At 38.8% G+C, this 20,308-nt stretch overlaps 1 protein-coding gene across 1 annotated transcript; it reads left to right on the top strand.

Moving 5' to 3' along the window:
* Positions 1-97: 97 nt before the first annotated feature.
* LOC121383795 (sushi, von Willebrand factor type A, EGF and pentraxin domain-containing protein 1-like) lies at positions 98-19,997 on the top strand. The gene is made up of 7 exons (XM_041513893.1): positions 98-295; positions 5,052-5,394; positions 6,166-6,339; positions 6,845-6,958; positions 11,814-12,059; positions 16,788-16,985; positions 19,801-19,997. The coding sequence occupies exons 1-7, from the start codon at positions 293-295 to the stop codon at positions 19,995-19,997; spliced, it is 1,275 nt and encodes a 424-aa protein (XP_041369827.1). The 5' UTR covers positions 98-292.
* The last annotated feature ends 311 nt before the right edge of the window (positions 19,998-20,308 follow it).

Below are 20,308 nucleotides of genomic sequence, written 5' to 3'. Positions count from 1 at the left end.
TAGTGCAAGGCAATAACAAGCTGGCCTCCATTCAAAGCATGACCTAGATAGATAAAGCTCTGATAAAAGACGAACCCGTAGCGTGCTATGGAATACAGCATCATTCGTTCACGAGGGATTATATGTTAGAGGTTTATAACAGTGTTTAAGAACATGCGTATCTTTACTTTGGTGTTTGGTAATTTATTGACGCCGCCATAATTATTCATCACATAATATCGAATACCACTTTTCTGGAAACAGTTGCATCGTGACAGTAGGTCAACGTACGTAACCAAGAAGCTGGGTCACTATGGTAAGATGTATATATTAGTTTACCAAAGATGACAAATATATACATGTATATTATACACCTTTTGTAATTATTGTGTGCGTGCGTGCGTGTGTGTGTGTGTGATTTTCTGGGGCGTAGCCAGAGAGGAAAAAACACCGAGGAAAACCCAGATCTGTAAAATAAATATCAGTGTTATGGGAAAAATAAAATAAATCTGGGGAAATTCCAGACGAGGCCAGCGCCTCGTCTGCCTCATGCTGGCTACACCATTGATTTTACTAAAAATGCCTAAAATATAGGTATATACACCTCGTGTAACTAACAAGAAATGTAAGAAGTGAATACTTTATTTTTCTAAATATGCCTAATATAGAGGTGTATTATGAGCCTTGTGTAACTAAGAAGTATGGTAAGATCTGTACAGGTATTTAAAATGTTACTAAATATGTCTAATATGCAGGTATACACACCTCACGTAACTAAGTAGTATGGAAAGACGTATATATAATTTTACTAAATTTGCCAAATATACAGGTATACACTCAGCGTTTCTTAGTTGTATTCAGACCCGTGATAACGCTGTATATACATTCAGAGGAACGCAAGTGTTTTATTATAAAAACAAATATATATATATATATATATATATATATATATATATATATATATATATATATATATATATATATAAACTAAATATGATAGTAAAATGTCAAACAGCGATTTTGACGATTGTACGTAGTATCGCGTTGACATCGTTAAAGCATTGTAGACGTCAAGGATTAATGACGTTTATATAGTAACGTTTTCGGCTGTTCTTAAAAAAAACCAAAAAAAAAACCCATTGGAATGTTTGTAGGTATCCTGGCATGTATCCTGGCAGGTATACTTGAAGTAATAGTTGGGTCTCTCTCTCTCTCTCTCTCTCTCTCTCTCTCTCTCTCTCTCTCTCTCTCTCTCTCTCTCTCTCTCTCTCTCTCTCTCTCTCTCTCTCTGTGTGTGTGTGTGTGTGTGTGTGTGTGTGTGTGTGTGTGTTTACAGTTTCTGGCTAGTACAATATGTCATCCATGCTACAAATATTGCTGGCATATCATACAATATAGTGGACGTCACTTATGTAATTTTGTAATTACGTTTCAATAATTTTAAAGAACATTTTAATCAAGTACTTAATTAATATTTTATCATTTTGAGATATTTTTCTTTTTAGAAACCAGTTCTTCATTAAATAATTTAATACAATATTTGTAATGAAATTTAAGCATATGATAACAATAATAACAACAAACTGAAAAGTGACCTTTACTAGCTTTACTTTCTATAAGAATGACCAACTTTTATAAATAAAAAAGATAATTATCCGTGAAACATAGTCATTTACATACAAATTTACACTGTTATTGTGGGAATGGGCGGGTTTCAGCCCAGTAGTAAAGCGCTCGCCTTGTTCTTCAGAAGAAAAAAAAAAGAAAAACTTGCGTACTGACTTTCAGTGGAATGGACATGAACTGCGCAGAGAAAGGGATGTAACCCGTTGCCGAAAACAAAGCAATGGATCTTTTATATGTAATTTCTCACAACGTTTAGTTTGTGTAACGAGACCACTAAAGCACATGGATTTTATAATCATCAGCTATTGGATGTCAAACATTGGTAATTTTGAAATATAGTCTTAGAGAGGAAACCCGTTACATTTGTTCATTAGCAGCGAGGAATCTTTTATATGCACTTCCCCACAGACAGGACTCCACATACCTTTCATATCCCAGTCGTTGGGACGGGATAAAACCCAGTCAGAGAATGGGTTCAATAAGGAGGTTCGATCCTACGACGCAGCGACTTCAGGCGAGCGCTCTACCGACTCAGCTGGATACCTTTTCTCATAAACATAACAGTGTGGTACGGGTTTTGAGTCATCGCTTAATGTTACATTGCATTGCTTTGTATTGTATAAATAAGGAAACATAAGCAGTACATGTACAATACGGTTGAGGTAAAGAATGTATACATGTACAATACTTTTGAGGTAAATAATTTATCAGAAGCATTATGATAGAGATCAAACACTTTTCTATGCCACGCTGTTTCTCAATGTGTACGATAACGACAGATCCACTGATGGCGCAGCGCGATCGATTGATAGCACATATCAGTCGATGGCGCGTGACATATATCCAGGTATAGGTGGATTTCCTTCTTTTTTCATTGTTTTGTATTGGTTACCTATACAATGTCATAGCAGGCCCATAGGAACGATATATTTCTGGAGCAGGGAGGGGCACAATCTCTAGTGGGTGGGGGATACAGTCTGTAATGGAAAGGCACCAGCCTTATTTTTATCTTTATTTATATGAAAGTACATTTTCGACCAAAACAATTACCACCACCACTACCACCACCACCATCCCCACCACGGTTCCTATGGGCTCGATAGCATAGTGAGTCCGCCTGGATATACGTTCTAAAGTATGTAATATCCAAGTAAATATCTAAATAAGGTAAGTTTGGAATGTTTTGTCTAGGCCTAATAACTAACACTAACCAAAATGTTTGAACCATTATTTCTGCTGCAATGACATTTTATCGCAGCCAAAATACTTTATGTCTAAAATATAATCATTGTTTTTATACAACACCAGTTGTTGTAGTGTCTTGACAACCTATGACATGAGTTTCGTAAAATCAGTACAATTAAGACGCGAGTGTATTATTTTCTTTATTATGATTAAGATTATTCTTATTAATATTATTATTATTATTGTTATTATTATTATTTATTTATTTATTTATTTATTTACATACATATATACATATATATATATATATATATATATATATATATATATATATATATATACATATATATATACATACATATATACATACATATATACATACATATATACATACATACATACATACATACATATATATATATATTGGGATAAAAAATGTTGACGTAATTGATAAAAAGTAGTTCTGGTAATAACATTCTGTTTTTATTTGTTTACCGAAAAAGTGCAGTTTTCACGTTCATGGAAGAATGAACGTTGTTTTCTTTTTAGATCACGTGATAGCATTTTAACCAATCCAGACTCCTATTTTATTACAAAACAGTATATATATATATATATATATATATAGAGAGAGAGAGAGAGAGAGAGAGAGAGAGAGAGAGAGAGAGAGAGAGAGAGAGGATTCGTCACGAGTATTTTTTAATATGGAAAATATCAACCGAGTCTATGTTAATCGGTATTTGTCGAGGCTCTGCCGAGACAAATACAGATTAACTAGACGAGGTTGATATTTTACATATTAAAAAAAACGAGTAGCGAATTCTATTTATCCTATAACACTTCTAAAATAATATTCGAATTAATTTTTTTACTAAATCACAGCATCGATAATATGACGTCATCACGATTAGCACAGATTAGTTTGACGTTACGCATTTTAAACAAATCTTTGAAAACGTTACGCTCAGGTACACGGGTCTTGTTGGCTTGTAAGCAAATGACCCATCCACAGCAACACCTTATCTAGAGACCTTGTAAATTTGCATACCATTATCAACCGGGTTAATAAAGTAAATTATCACATGGGTTTATGACATGGATATCATGGGTAAGTTATAGGATAAATATACATATATATATATATTGTATATAAAATTCGTTTCAAAACGAAAAAAAAACCGTGATGGTATAGCCACAAAATCTGTTTATACTACTATACAATCCAGAGTTTATTACTGCACTTTCCCCCGTTTTTTAATGTTGAAATAGACCAACAAGTTCGCCTATTGCATAAATAGTCTCGCCCGATATTTTTAGAATTTGTATGCTCCCGAATATATATATATATATATATATATATATATATATATATATATATATATATATACATATACATACATACACATACATATATATACATGTGTATATACGTGTGTGTGTGTGTATGTGCGTGTGTGTGTGTGTATATGTATATATATATATAATTAGTATTATAAATTATGAATAACAAGGACTGTATCAAAACATTTCAAACCTAAAATCTAGAAGGAGACGACTATATGGCGTCATTTTCAGAAATGGTGTCATTTCGGTCATATTATGACATTGCTTCCACAAATTATGTCATTGACTGGTCACATGATTACTGTCATTGCACGTGTGCTTCGTATGATTACTATTTGAACCATATGACCTTTCTCTGGATTATCACTTGGAAATGACTGTAAAAGCTGTAAATTTTAGTAATGAGCCTATGTTGTTATTTAACATAATATTTCGTAAAAAGAAATAAACTTGCAATGTTATAGTTTATAAAACCATATTAGAATACACAGCTATAAAATGTTACTGCACTGACACTGGCAAAGTTAGTTCCCACGTTGTTCTCATCTCAGATCTGATGCGAGCCTATTACAACCTCTTAAACAAGCATAATATACACGTACAACCCCGTTACGAACAAACGTAAATGAAATAACTGATGGCCAGAGACTATAATCATCACGTTATCCATTCCTCAAAAGAAACAGGACTTGGGGCCAGCTTGGGCCTGCTGAATAAATTTATTTATTTTTCAATTGAATAACTTATATTATTTACGTATGTGCATATCTAATATAAATGTTGCAGTAAATGGATGGAAATGTATGACTTTAACAAGTCATTTTCTACAGGTCCTATGGGTGGCTTTGATAAATAGCTTTAATTGTATTAAGATGCATATATTATGCTAATTCAAATACTCGTTTTTGGATCCTCAGCATTTCAACGTTGGGATTCTGCTGGCAAATGTTGTACTGGTCCTGTTGTGTTCAGAGCGTATTTGTGCCACTATTGCTTCAACGTGGGACTCCTGTGGTTGTTACTGGGGAGAATGGGATCCGTGGTCTAAATGCACAGCCAGGTGCTACGGTAGACAGTACAGAAAGAGAAGTGTCTGGCACCATAATACAGATGAATGCGACACATATCAAACCTGTGCCACCTTTGAGGCGGGTACGGAGCGGCGGACGTGCAATAAAGTGTGCTACAATGACGGTGTGTATTCCCCCGGTGTTCCATGTGGCTGCCGCCCAGGATGGAGAGGACGGTGCTGTGATAGAGGTTAGCTTTACACACACGAAATCACATTTCCTAATACCGACCGGAGTGAAGTATTTGGGCTTAAGGCTTGTTGGACATGTACTAGTATCAGTTCCCACCCATAGGGAAGATGTAGCATCACTGAACCGATTTTATTTTATCAATAATCACCGACTTTACTGACCGTGGCTTTGCCCAGGACACCTTCCTTGAATTATAACTGAAAGTAAGTACAGAAAGTGTAGTGTAGATATATTATGCTGATTAATTATATTTTAGCTTATCTTTGTATTTTAATTGCTTCGTTGCTGTAACTATTAGGCATATCCATTTAAAAAACAGAAAACATTTAATTAGCAAGCAAACATTGAGGACATCTGACGTGACATCATTTGTTTAGAGTTTTTGTTGTTGTTGTGTTTTATATTGTTACTTTGCCACTTGTTTTACTGCTATCGAATAGGCATCAAAATATTTTTATATGCACCTTACCATCTATAGATTTACAGGGCAGTACATATCACGGCCTTTGATATACCAGCCGTAGGCACTGGTTGGGACTTAATACTAAAATAGTCTAAGCCCTTAAACATCGATGAAAAACATGTCACAGCTGAATATGTACATTTATTTCTTTGCTTGGCTTGTTGGTTTCACTTCCTCTTTCTGAAATCCCCAGAAATATCACCTTTTCCAAACTATGCGTAATTGAGAATGCCTGGTTTAGTTCATTAAAAGTGTCAGCAAGAAGACTGCACAAGACTTAAAACATTTCGTTTTGTCTTTTCATAGTTGTGACCTGCGGATTTCCAGCGTCTATCACTCATGGCCAGGTTCACGGCAGCAGCTACAACTACGGCAACACCGTGACGTATTCTTGTAACACGTACTACAACATGACAGGCTATTACAAACAGATGTGTCAGGATAACGGAATTTGGAGTGGAACAAAACCAAGATGCATATGTTAATAGATAAGCATGCGTTTGCTGGTGTGTGGGTCAGCGTGCGTGCGTGTCACTGTAGGTGGGTGTGAGATTTGCATTTTGAAAACCACTAAAACGGTTCCTAAATGTGTGTGGATGTTCAGAGATTTAGTATTTATGTTTGTGATATCTTGATGCACTGTTTTTCAGTTGTGTGGATGTCCATAGATTTAGTATTTATGTCTGTAAAACCTTGATGCACTGTTTTTAAGTTGTGTGGATGTTCACATATTTAGTATTTTATGTTTGTCATACCTTGATGCACTGTTTTACAGTTGTGAACACGTGTGCCAGTAACCCCAGTCAGAACTCAGGCACATGTGTGGATGTTCACATATTTAGTATTTTATGTTTGTCATACCTTGATGCACTGTTTTACAGTTGTGAACACGTGTGCCAGTAACCCCAGTCAGAACTCAGGCACATGTGTGGATGTTCAGAGATTTAGTATTTATGTTTATAATACCTTGTGCACTGTTTTACAGTTGTGAACACGTGTGACAGTAACCCGTGTCAGAACTCTGGCACGTGTGTGGATGGACTTGACGAGTACACCTGTAGATGTCGACCAGGTTACAGCGGAGTACACTGTGAACATGGTGAGTCGCATCAAAGCATGTGTTAAAACATTAAAATTAAGTAGATATACGCCACACTGTTGCTCCAAGCTGTACTGAGTGCAAACTTCAGTAAACTGACTTATCTAATACTATATATCAATTGTGTTTGAACCGAATGCCTCGTAGGGCCGTGGTATGTGATGTCCTGCCTGATAAAGTGCGTAATCTGATTGTTTTTCCCCGTCCCAACCAGTGTTCCACAACTGATATATCAAAGGCTATCAGTGGGAAAGTGCAAATAAAAGATGACTTGTTGCTAATGGAAAAATGTAGCGGGATCCCTCTGAAGAATATTTCCATATACTTACCTTTTATGACGCCCAATAGCCGATGTTTACTTTTGTGCTGGGGTGTCGTTAAACATTCATTTTTTCATTCCTTCTGAAGACGATACGTTCCATCAAAGGGAAAATGTCCAACCATGCAGGTTGCCGTTTGTTCAATGGATTGGCAGACAATGTCTCTCATAACCTCTCTTCTGCTTTCAGTTCAGATGGGTTTGTTTTTTTACTTCTGTTAGAATTAAAGTTGAAAAACAACCCATTAACGTTTCATCTGAAAATGCTGAAGTATACAGCAGGCCATTCACTTTGGGTGAGTAGCCGGGTGCTCTTCATAGAGCCCATGATACCTCAGTAGGACCAGATGGAATATACTTTCAACTATTATAACATTTACCTGAATTACCCTTGATGGTTCTTTTAAATATCTTTAACAAAATATAGATTTTTGGTGACTTTCCTTCTGATAAAAGGAAAGCAGTTATTATTCCTATTCCTAAACCTGGTAAGGGTCCAACAAATCCTAACAGTTATCAACCTATCGCTTTAACAAGTTTCTTTCGGAAAAGGATTATCACCGTAGACTTGGGTCCCAGAAATTGCTTACTAACGTGCAGTGTTTGTTCAGACTAGACGTACATGTACCTCGGTTCATTATATTGTTATATTTGAAACGTTTTGTACGGAAGCTTTCATCCATAATCAGCATTTGGTATCGTTTTTTGTTTAATCTGGAGAAAGCTTATAATGCCACGTGGAAGTATGGGGTTTCCAAAGACCTTGGCATGGGACTACACTGTCAAATGCCTGATTTTCAATGCGTTTTGTTTTTGTTGTTGTTGTTTTTGTTGTTGGTTTTTGTTGGGGGTTTTGTGTGTGTGTGTGTGGGGGGGGGGGGGGGTGTTTGTGTTTTTTTTTGTGTGTGTTTTTTTTTTTTTTGGGGGGGGGGGTGGTATAATTAGGTATTTTATGGTATTAGTATGATCCACTTTCTTAGATACCCACCTGCAAACGATGGGTTACTTAGCAACCTACCAGATATTTTATTTTCTGTGAAAATTAACAGCATCATCCAATGCTTAAAACCTGGTGATGATTTTCATTGTATGTCGATGATTTTCAGATTTTCTACAGATCGTCAAATATACTGAAACAAAAAGGAAACTTGACTTGGAATACATATAGCACAGGGATAAATTAATAGAAGTTTAAGAACAAGGGTTGTCGATTATAGTATCCTTTGAGTATAAACGACACAACAACAAAACCGTGCGAGTTTCCATTACTTTATTTAAGCAGTAAGCATCATGACGTCATGTGGGTATTAATTTCCAAAATAACAAGTGACGGATTAGTAAGTCGATTATAGTCAGTAACGTGTGTGACCACCTCGAGCTTCCACTACAGCTCTGCAACGTCTTCTTATAGACCGTAGGAGTTGTGTAAACATCCGCACCTGAAGTTGACACCATTGCTGTACAAGCGCCACCCCAAGCTATCCTGGGTTCCTGATGTTTCGCAGTTGTCTGCCAAGTTCATCCCAAATGTGCTCGATAGGATTTAAGTCTAGTGAGCGGGACGGCCATTCCATGACATTCACACCGGCATTGTGTAAGAAGTTTCGTGTCACGGCTGCTGTGTGGGGCGTAGCATCGTCATGCTGAAACGTTAGTCCTTTTCCATGTGCGCGAAGAAATGCACCCCAAACCATAACGTTTCCACATCCAAATCTATCCACCTCTCGTACACAACATCGAGCAAATCGTTCTCGTTGCCTACGCCATACTCGTACCCTCCCGTCGGCAAATGTCAGCGAGAAACGAGACATGTCAGCGAGAAACGAGACTCGTCACTGAATACAACCCTATTCCACTGTCTTTGGGTGAATCTCACATGTCTCCGTGCTCAGTGTGAACGCTGAAGACGATGATTTGCCATCAAAATGGGTCCAACGTAAGGACGTCGGGCACGAAGTCGACCGGTTTCGAATGGTCTGTGGTGTCACCCTCCCCCTGAACAATTCCCTTGATGTTGAAACGGAAGTTATAAAGCGATTGCGTAGTTGACGTAACAGTATTTGTTGGTCTTCGAAACGTGACGTCACTCGAGGTGCTCCTGACCGTGGGCGATCTGCAGTTGACCCGGTTTGCTGAACACGTGTCCTTAGGTTGTGGATTGTCTGTTGGCTACAACCAAAGGCTCGCGCAACTTCTGGTACGGACTGTCCAGCTTGCAGCCTACCCATGGCGCGTTCTTTGTCGGTATTGGATAGTCTAGGCATTTCCAAATAATTGTTTCCCGAAGATTTTCGTGTGTTTTTCCGTGTACTACGAATAATTGGCATACATCCGTATCACTGTAGCAAAGGTGTGGTGGTCACGTGACATTATGTACGTGCATTTCATGCTTTTCACAAAATAGACCGTACACGTGCAACATCTCGCATGACTGAGTATTGTATATGTGAAATGTCATGTCAACAGGTGGATACAGCATAATATAACAATTAAGTTACCTCAAGTTGCAGTGTGTTGTTGTAGGGCATTTTATAATCAAATCAAGTTTCTTTTTTGTTTCCGTATATGAGTATTATCGAATGTCAGTTACAGCTTTGTTTGAATAAGCTTCAACAATGGGCGACTGACAATGGCTTTTGATTCTCAAAGTCAAAGACTCTATGTAAGCATATTTGCCAGGAAAGACCTTTAGACCCACGACTATATTTGGACAAACGTCCGGTTCCAGTGGTGGAGGTGTCTAAATTTCTGGGGTTATATTTGACAGGAAGCCATTATTTGTGCCCTATCTAAAATAAGTTTTAAAAGAAGGGTTTAAAGGTACCTGGTAATAGAGAATGGGAAGCAGAACTAAGGGTTATCTGTATAGATATTTTGTTAAATTTAAACTAGATTATGGGCGCATTGTATATGGGTCAGCACAAAAGACTTTCTTGCAGATGCTAGATCCTATACACAACCAGGAGCTTACACTTTATCTTGGTTGTTTTATATCTACTGTAGAGAGCTTGTACATTAAGGCAGTTTGGGTGCTAGACGTGCAAAGCTTTCGCTCCAGTATATCAACAAGATTGCGTCATTGCCAAAACATCCAACACATGACGCAGTGTTTGACAATAAATAAAAATATTATAATGTTTGGTGCCAAATGCCATTCACCTATTTGGTCTTAGCATTAAGCAGTTTTATCCGTTTTCAACATTGATTTAACCAAAATTATTGAAACTTCTTCATATTTTTTTAAATATTTTTTTTTGGCATTTTGTTGGGTGCCCAGTCATATTGGCATCATAAAAAGGCAGACACAGCTGCCAAGTCTGCTTTGAATTTGTCTCGCGTCAGAGTTGACGTGTCTTGCGTGATCGTAAACATGATATTAAACAATATAATTTTTTTAACTTGGCATGATGCTTGGACAGGTGGCTATCAAAAAGCTTGATGCTGTCAAGCCAGTCCTATGAGAGTGGCAGTCCTCTTATAGGCGGTGCTGGAAAAATTTAATGGTTTTGTGTCACGCTGGCATCGGCCACACATACTTGACACATTAATGTATTCTTAATAAGGTCCATCCATCTCAGCGTGAGCACTGTCAGTGTACACTGGTGGTTCGTCACATTTTGGTGGAGTGTAGTAAACTTGGGCCGACGAAGAAAAAAATATCCGGTGGACGAAAAGTGACAGAATCGTTTCAATTCCACCCAAAACTAGAATCCTTTCAGTACCACACAAAACCTATTGTGAAATGTTTACGAGATGTTCATTTGTATTCCAAATGTTTACATTTTTAACTGTGGTAGTTCTGTTTTTGTATAGCTCTTAGTGTTTTGCTTTAACTTAACTTTGAAGGTTTGTATTGATATTGATCATATATTTATTTAAAGATTTACTTTTTGGTGCTGGAATGTCGTTAAATGTTCATTCATTAATTCATTTCTCTGAAGACTTCCAAATTACCAATAGTCATTCAATAGCTGGCGATTAATAGATTAATATGCTCTAGTGGTGCAGTTACGCTTGACAAACTTTGATATCCGATACATGTTTATTGATTGATAGACAGTGAGAAGAGCCAAGATGTGCGTGCAAGATATAAGTACGAAAATACATCAACATGAATCCAATTAATTCACTTAAAGGCGCAGACCCTAGTTTCAACCCGTAAAATTGGACGCTAAGTTTGGTTAATTTACAAACCTGTAACACGTTTAGATAACGTTACAAGACAGTGAAACAAGAGTCTGTGACGATGAAACGGTGAAATGTCGTTAAAAATAGACTAAATCTCGGCTTCGTAACTGTTATTTCTCAGACGCACATGCGTTTTAAAAAAATATGAAAAATGCATTTTGTGGTATTAGAAACACCAGGATGACCAGAATCACTTCGGTTATACGGAAATGGATTATCTAAACAATAAAATATAAGTAGTGTTTGATTTCAGTGATCATAAACGGCTCTAATAGTGAAAACTATACATTAGTGTTTAAGAACTAGGGCATGTCCCTTTAAACATGCTTATTCCTCTATCTTGTGCAGATATTCAGCCGCCGGTGTTTACAAACTGCCCACGAAGTTTCACTGCGCATGCTACTGCACCCACCCTGAACGTGACCTGGGTAGTTCCTCGAGCATCAGACCCACTGGGTCACGAGGTCACCGTCATCACTAACTACCCGGATGGCTATGCTCAGCTTCCGTGGGATGATTTCACCGTACAGTACGTGGCCACGAAAGCGTTCAATGGACTCCAGTCAGAATGCAAGTTTGTCATTTCAATCAGACGTAAGTCGATTTATTATTATATTATATGTAGTAGTAGTAGCAGCAGCAGTAGTAGTAATAGTAGTAGTAGTAGTAGTGGTGGTGGTGGAGGTGGTAGTTGTGGTGATGGTAGTAGTGGTGGTGGTGGTGAAGAAGTAGTAGTAGTAGTAGTAGTAGTAGTAGTGGTGATGGTTTTGGTAATGGTTGTGGTGATGGTAGTAGTAGTAGTAGTAGTAGTAGTAGTGGTGGTGGTGGTGGTGGTGGTGGTGGTGGTGGTGGTGGTAGTAGTAGCAGCAGAAGAAGAAGAAGTAGTAGTAGTAGCAGTAGCAGAAGTAGCAGTAGTAGATAATGTATTAATAGTCATAGCCACGCAGCACTATAAATAGTATATGTGGTGGCGGTGGTTTCCTTGAGAGATAACAATAAAAATAAAAGAACCATACAAAAATCTATTATTGATCATTTTAATTACCACAGCCACCCCGTGTCCGGAGCTGAATGTTCCAAAAAATGGCGCCAATGCCAGTGCCGTAGGGAGGGGGATACGTGGGCCATACCCCCACCCAAGTCAAACCTTTTTAAAACTGCATTGAATCTTATAAAATCTTACATACATACATACACACACATGGGCGTACATGGGGGGGGGGTCGATGGGTTCGACCGAACCCCCTCTGAAATCGCTTTTTTTATAATTTAATATATCTGACATTGATATCTGACATTATTATATTTACTCAACATAGAAATATATGCCCAATATCTCTGCAATTTATTTTGGAACCCCCCTTTTCAAAACTCAACATAGAAATATATGCCCAATATCTCTGCAATCTATTTTGGAACCCCCCTTTTCAAAATCCTACGTACGCCCATGACACATACATACATACATACATACATACATGGTGTGGGTTGCCTCCTCCTCCATTTTCTTCCCTCCACCCCACCTCACCCCATCCCCTCCTCCCCAATATAAAATCCTGGCTATGCCAGTGTTCATTACCACACTGAATGAACCATATATCGCTTTATATACTGGGTACCACAAAGTATATGATTGTTTAACCAGCAGTTGTTTCGTGTTGAGTTCGTGTTACTGTCCTGTGCGGTAGTCAGACCCTCTACCCAACCTGCGCCTCGCCCAGCTTTCTCCGTGCAGTGGGTCGCGTGTGCGTGTGTCTTCCTCGAATGGGAATCCTGGTCGGGCTGCACGTCCCAGTGCCACGGAACCCAGAATCGATCCAGGGAGATAACTCGTGACAGCATGTGTCAGCCGTACTTCCAAGACGTGTAACGAATCGTGTTCCAATGGCGGGACGTTCTCCTTGGCTGGAACTCACACACCGTGTTGGTGTCCCCCTGGATGGTATGGGAGATGCTGTGACATGGGTAAGAATAATAAGAATAATATCAGAGGATAATAATAATAATAAACATTCTTTTAAAGTTGTTTGTCGAACACACTCACACGCACACACATACATACATGCACAAACAAATACAGGGAGAGAGAGAGAGAGAGAGAGAGAGAGAGAGAGAGAGAGAGAGAGAGAGAGAGAGAGGGGGGTGGAGGGAGGGGCGAGAGAGAGAGAGAGGGGGGGTAAGGAGAGGGAGGGAGGGGGAGAGAGATAATTACATAACACATATTGCTAATATTATGTCACTGTTGACGATGATGATGATTAGTGTAACATTTGCAGAATGACTGCTGCTGCTGATGTTGATGATGATGTTGATGTTGATGTTGATGATGATGATTAGTGAATCTTGTAACGTTGATTTGGAATAAAACATTTTTAAATGTTTTATTTCTGCTGTAATAGCCGTTACATGTGGCCCACCAGGAACTATAGACAGTGGTAGTGTCAGAGTCACCGACTACAACTACGACTCCACCGTCATTTACTCCTGTAACCAGCACTACAACATGAGCGGCAACAACCAACAGACGTGTCAGGAATCGGGTGTGTGGAGCGGGACGAAACCCACGTGTGTGTGTAAGTATTATAACATAGTCGTGTAATATCATAATCATTAATCAAATGGTTGTATCCAGTAAAATAATTTCTTACAAAGAATAATAATATCATCCAATAAGAAAAGGCTCGTTGAAGTTACAATCGCAAACATCATGGATATTAAACGGTTCAAATAGACATAGGCGTACGGGCTCCCATTTTTGTAGGGGGCTGGACGATTTTTGCCCGAATTAAACAAAAATGCCCGAATCTGAATTACAGCATTTTTTTATATATTAGCATTACTGTCAAACAGATATATAGGGTTGCAAACAAATCACTATGCATTTTTATATGGAATACAACTAATATTGTGGGTAGATTGATGGAAATACATGGCGAAAAGTGTCACATTTACCAAATGTTTCTATTGTTTTTGCCCGAATTTGAGGATTTTCTCCAGAATAGGAGGGCCCCTGCCATGTGATTAGTTTTAGTATCTCAAACTTGAAAAATATCCTTACTCGATTGATATTTTCTGTAAAGTATAACTATGTATAATTTAATATAACGTGCTAGTTGTTAAAACGTATGTTAGCAAATCATGTCAGACCCCTTGGACGTGTGTGGATGTTCCGTGATTTAGTATTATGTTTGCAATACGTTGATGCACTGTTTTACAGTGTGTGGATGTTCCGATATTTAGTATTTATGTTTGTAATACCTTAATGTACTGTTTTACAGGTGTGTCGATGCTCCCAGATTTAGTATTTATGTTTGTAATACCTTGATGCACTGTTTTACAGTTGTGAACATACAACTCTGGCACGTGTGTGGATGTTCAGAGATTTAGTATTTTTCTTTGTAATACCTTGATGCACTGTTTTACACGTGTGTGGATGTTAAGATATTAATATATATATGTGTGTAATACCTTGATGCACTGTTTTTCAGTTGTTAACACGTGTGCCAGTAACCCGTGTTAGAACTCTGGCACGTGTGTGGATGTTCAGAGATTTAGTATTTATGTTTGCAATACGTTGATGCACTGTTTTACAGTGTGTGGATGTTCCGATATTTAGTATTTATGTTTGTAATACCTTAATGTACTGTTTTACAGGTGTGTCGATGCTCCCAGATTTAGTATTTATGTTTGTAATACCTTGATGCACTGTTTTACAGTTGTGAACATACAACTCTGGCACGTGTGTGGATGTTCAGAGATTTAGTATTTTTCTTTGTAATACCTTGATGCACTGTTTTACACGTGTGTGGATGTTAAGATATTAATATATATATGTGTGTAATACCTTGATGCACTGTTTTTCAGTTGTTAACACGTGTGCCAGTAACCCGTGTTAGAACTCTGGCACGTGTGTGGATGTTCAGAGATTTAGTATTTATGTTTGTAATACTTTGATGCACTGTTTTACAGTTGTGAACACAGAACTCTGGCACGCGTGTGGATGTTCAGATATTTAGTATTTTTCTTTGTAATACCTTGATGCACTGTTTTACACGTGTGTGGATGTTCAGATATTAATATACGTGTGTGTAATTCCTTGATGCACTGTGTTACAGTTGTTAACACGTGTGCCAGTAGCCCCTGTCAGAACTCTGGCACGTGTGTGGATGTTCATAGATTTAGTCTTTATGTTTGTAATACCTTGATGCACTGTTTTACAGTTATGAACACGTGTCAGTAACCCGTGTCAGAACTCTGGCATGTGTGGATGTTCAGAGATTTAGTATTTATGTTTGTAATACCTTGATGCACTGTTTTACAGTTGTGAACACGTGTGCCAGTGTGTGGATGGACTTGACGAGTACACCTGTACATGTCCGCCAGGGTACAGCGGAGTACATTGTGGAAACGGTGAGCTAAGGCACTTGTCCCTCTTTGTAAAAATATTCTGACAGCTCAGAATTTGGAAGAACAAAATGAATTTAATTTGTAAACAAGAAGGATAACACATGGTAAAGCGGTTATTAATACTCTACACATCTGTAAATATAAATAAACATTGTAACCAGGGTCCAGAGTTTGGGGGTGGGAGTTTGGGGTGATTGTTTATTGTTGTTTTGTTTTTATTTATTCATTTGTGGTGTTGTTGCTGTTGGTGATGATGTTGTTGTTGTTGATGATGATGATGATGATGATGATAATGACGACGACGACGATGATGATGATGATGATGATGATGCTGTTGTTTCAGATTAGAACTATGTTGCTGAATGCATATGGCTATCGATTTGTACTTAGCTAGGGACTTTGACATTTCGTGATTTGAACTATTTTACATTAATATTGAGTGTATAATGTTTGCCGCTACAGTGAGACTGGCGTGGACAGCACATGCGTCAGATCCGTTGGGTCATGTCGTCACCATCAGGACAAACTACCCGGATGGAGAAGCCGAACTTCCTTGGGGTGACTTTACAGTACAGTTCCTCGCCACAAAGAATTTCAATGGACTGCAGGCGGAGTGTGTGTTTAACATCTATGTCAGGCGTAAGGAATTATTAATATGCTTCAGAACTAATGGGCACTATTTTAAGAACTTTTTCAGAATCCATCATATGTGGGGGTGGCTCGGGGGATGGGGCGGGAGACAAAAATTACTATGTTTATGCCTGGTCAAAAAGGAGTACTAGTCTGGGTCAGTTATGTTCTTCTCTTTCTCCTTCTGTCACTCTGTTTAAACCGTGTGGTATCTTCTGCGGCACATACTCAGTATTGAAGAATACGCTTGATCTTGTTAAACAACTATTAATTTCTGATCTACAGCAACCTCGTGTCCTGAGCTGAATGTTCCAGAAAACGGCGCTAAAGTGTGCAATGGGTGGAAGACGGACATGGCCAATCTGTGTCTGGTGTTCTGTTCTGGAGACAAGTCTCTGCCGTTTGGTTTTGATCATCGTCAGTGGTGGGTGTGTGGGGCTCGTGGTGCCTGGATTCCTGCCGCTCCCCTGCCGAACTGTTCAGGTGCGTGAGTGTTTAGCAATAGACCTGTAGAATTTCTTGGGGTTATATTTGACAGGAGGCTATAGCTTGTGTCCCATTTAAAATGTTAAAGAGACATTCCTGAGTTTGCCTCACTTTTTAAGACTTTTTAACGATTGTAATCACATATCTAATATATTTTTATGCATAAAATATTAGTGGTTGTAGGTTAAACGTGTTTCTGATCGTTCTAATATTTATACTAGGTTAAATTTCATCTTTATTTCCTAAAATATTGTTTTCTCGTACGTACGAAATTATTTGAAGACAAAATCCAGTTTGGGCTTTTTACAAATATTAAGACGACCAGAAACACATTGAATATACAGACACTGATATTCTAAATAAGAAAATATTTTATTAGTTGGAAACATCTTACAGTGCAGCAAATTCAAGAATGTCCCTTTAAAAAGAAGGGATTAAAAGTTATTGGCAAGACTGAATGGGGAGCAGAACGAAAGGTTCGTCTGTATCTTGATCTTTAGTGAGATCAAAACTCGACTATAGATGCATTTTGGTGCTGGGGTATTAACAGTGATTAATGCTTAGAGTTTTGTTTCATTTACCGACACCACTAGAGCCAATTGATTTATTAATCATCTGCTTATGCATATCAAACATTTCGTAAATCTGACATAGTCTTAGGCGAAATCCTTTACATTGTTCCAGATGCAGCAAGTGACCTTTTATATGCACTTTCCCAGAGACAAGATAGCACATGCCACAGTCTTTGATATAACAGTTGTGAGGCACTAGTTAGAGTATCATTGTTGGTTATCAAAACGGCATTGCCATTAAAGGTCGCGCCACTGCACAAGTCGAAGTGAAAACGATTCTATTTGTAATTGCTTTTCATATATACTGAAAAAAAAGAAGAAAAAAAAGTGTTTTATTTAACGACGCACTCAACACATTTTATTTACGGTTATATGGCGTCAGACATATGGTTAAGGACAACACAGATTTTTTTAGAGGAAACCCGCTGTCGCCACATAGGCTACTCTTTTACGACAGGCAGAAGGGATCTTTTATTTGCACTTCCCACAGGCATTATAGCACAAACCATGGCCTTTGTTGAACCAGTTATGGATCACTGGTCGGTGCAAGTGGTTTACACCTACCCATTGAGCCTTGCGGAGCACGCACTCAAGGTTTGGAGTCGGTATCTGGATTAAAAATGCCATGCCACGACTGGGATCCGAACCCAGTACCTACCAGCCTGTAGACCGATGGCCTGCCACGACGCCACCGAGGCTGGTATATATATACTGAACAAAATAAGAAACTTCCGCTAACTTTGCTTGAACATAACTTGATGAAAACAAACCGGGGGAATAATTGTTATATATGCGTTTAAAGAGTGTTCCATGATGCATTGTTTGGTGCAAAAATCATTGCCATAGGTTAATAGAAACTGGGAGAAATTTTGACCAAGTGTGGTAGGGGTTAAAAAAAAAAAAAACAACTTAATAACGGGTATGACCACCTCTTGAATTGACCACTGCAGTGCATCGCAGGTGTATAGAATTGATTAAAGTGTTGATTTCTGCCTGTGGAATATTATTCCGTTCCTGAATGAGCGCTTGACGAAGTTCGTTGACGTTAGCGGGTGGGTTGGGTCGACGCCTCAATCGTCTGTCCAGACTATCCCAGACATGCTCGATAGGGTTGAGATCAGGACTTTTAGCGGGCCAGTCATCAATGAAAGCAATGTTATTTGTCCTAAGAAAATTTACAGTGTCTCTAGCTGTATGAGAGGTGGCATTATCATGCTGAAAAATCGAGATGTTGGCGTTGTTATGGAACAGAGGAATGACGTGATGAGCGAGAATGTCATCGCGGTAACGTTGAGCATTTAAATTGCCATCAGTGACGACTAGTGGTGAACGATAACCATGGGCAATGGCTGCCCAGACCATGACACAACCCCCACCCCCGAAACGATCTCGTTCAAGAACACAACAGTCAGCACAGCGTTTATTTCTCACCCTGCCATCACCACGTTGTAAACAAATCTGGATTCATCCGAAAAAAGAACGGTATTCCAGTGTCGCCGTATCCAACGAGTGTGTACACGTGCCCAATTAAGACGATTTAGACGATGACGTTGCGTTAAAACGCATCCGACGTAAGGACGTCGTGCATGTAAACCGTTCTCCCGCAGACGATTACGAACAGTTTGCCCACTGAATCGGTTATTATGAAGCCCAGATGTGTTAGCAGCAGTAGCAGTGGCTGTTTGGAATCGATTGCGCAAATGCGTGTTCATGATATAGCGGTCTTGACCACGCGTTGTAACACGTGGACGTCCACGACGTGGCAAGTCGTTGGTGCTTCCTGTCATTCGAAATCTTACGCGAAGATTTCGTATCGCTCGACTAGAACTCCCAACATGCCTTGCAACGTCTTCTGTCGACATGCCAGCATCAAGCATGCCAATCGCCCGTTCGCGTAAATTATTGGGTATTCTTGGCATACTAAAAATGCTACAATGTAAAAAACGTTAATTTTTTTACAAAGTTTGAAGCGTTTTCGTTCACTTGACAACAATGTCAGTAAGACAAGTAAAACAAATTGACCGAATACTACACGGGACATGTCGAACCATGCATGCACGTGCAAATTGAATTTCACGTTGTCGACGATTAACAGTGCAAAAATAATCGATAAAATTTATATGAATCCTGATAATACAGCTCAAGGCTAATATTACCTATATAATTCTTTAAGACAACAAATACTATATGTACAAATCGGAAGTTTCTTTTTTTGTTCAGTGTATATATTTATATTCCAGTTCATCCGCAATATGAAGGAATTGTCGCGGCGACGTCATACAATACCGGCGAGTACCACTTCGTTGACTGCGCCGCCGACGACGTCCGCATGAAGACTATGTATGTGGAAGCGATGATGCGGTCCGAGTTTAGCTCATTTTGTGAGAACGTTTCTGACTGCCAGGTGGACAATGTCGCTGTTTTGTGCAGCAATTAAAGTAAAGTTTGTTTTATTTAACGACGCCACTAGAGCACATTGATTTTTAATCTTATCATCGGCTATTGGACGTCAAACATATGGTCATTCTGACACTGTTTTTAGAGGAAACCCGCTGTCGCCACATAGGCTACTCTTCTTTACGACAGGCAGCAAGGGATCTTTTATTTGCGCTTCCCACAGGCAGGATAGCACAAACCATGGCCTTTGTTGAACCAGTTATGGATCACTGGTCGGTGCAAGTGGTTTTACACCTACCCATTGAGCCTTGCGGAGCACTCACTCAGGGTTGTGCAGCAATTAGACCTGGG

This window comes from Gigantopelta aegis, chromosome 10 (genome assembly GCF_016097555.1).
Source record: "Gigantopelta aegis isolate Gae_Host chromosome 10, Gae_host_genome, whole genome shotgun sequence".
Classification (NCBI taxonomy): domain Eukaryota; kingdom Metazoa; phylum Mollusca; class Gastropoda; order Neomphalida; family Peltospiridae; genus Gigantopelta; species Gigantopelta aegis.
The sequence above is the reverse complement of the archived record's forward strand: the minus strand, read 5'-3'. Positions and strand labels throughout refer to the sequence as shown.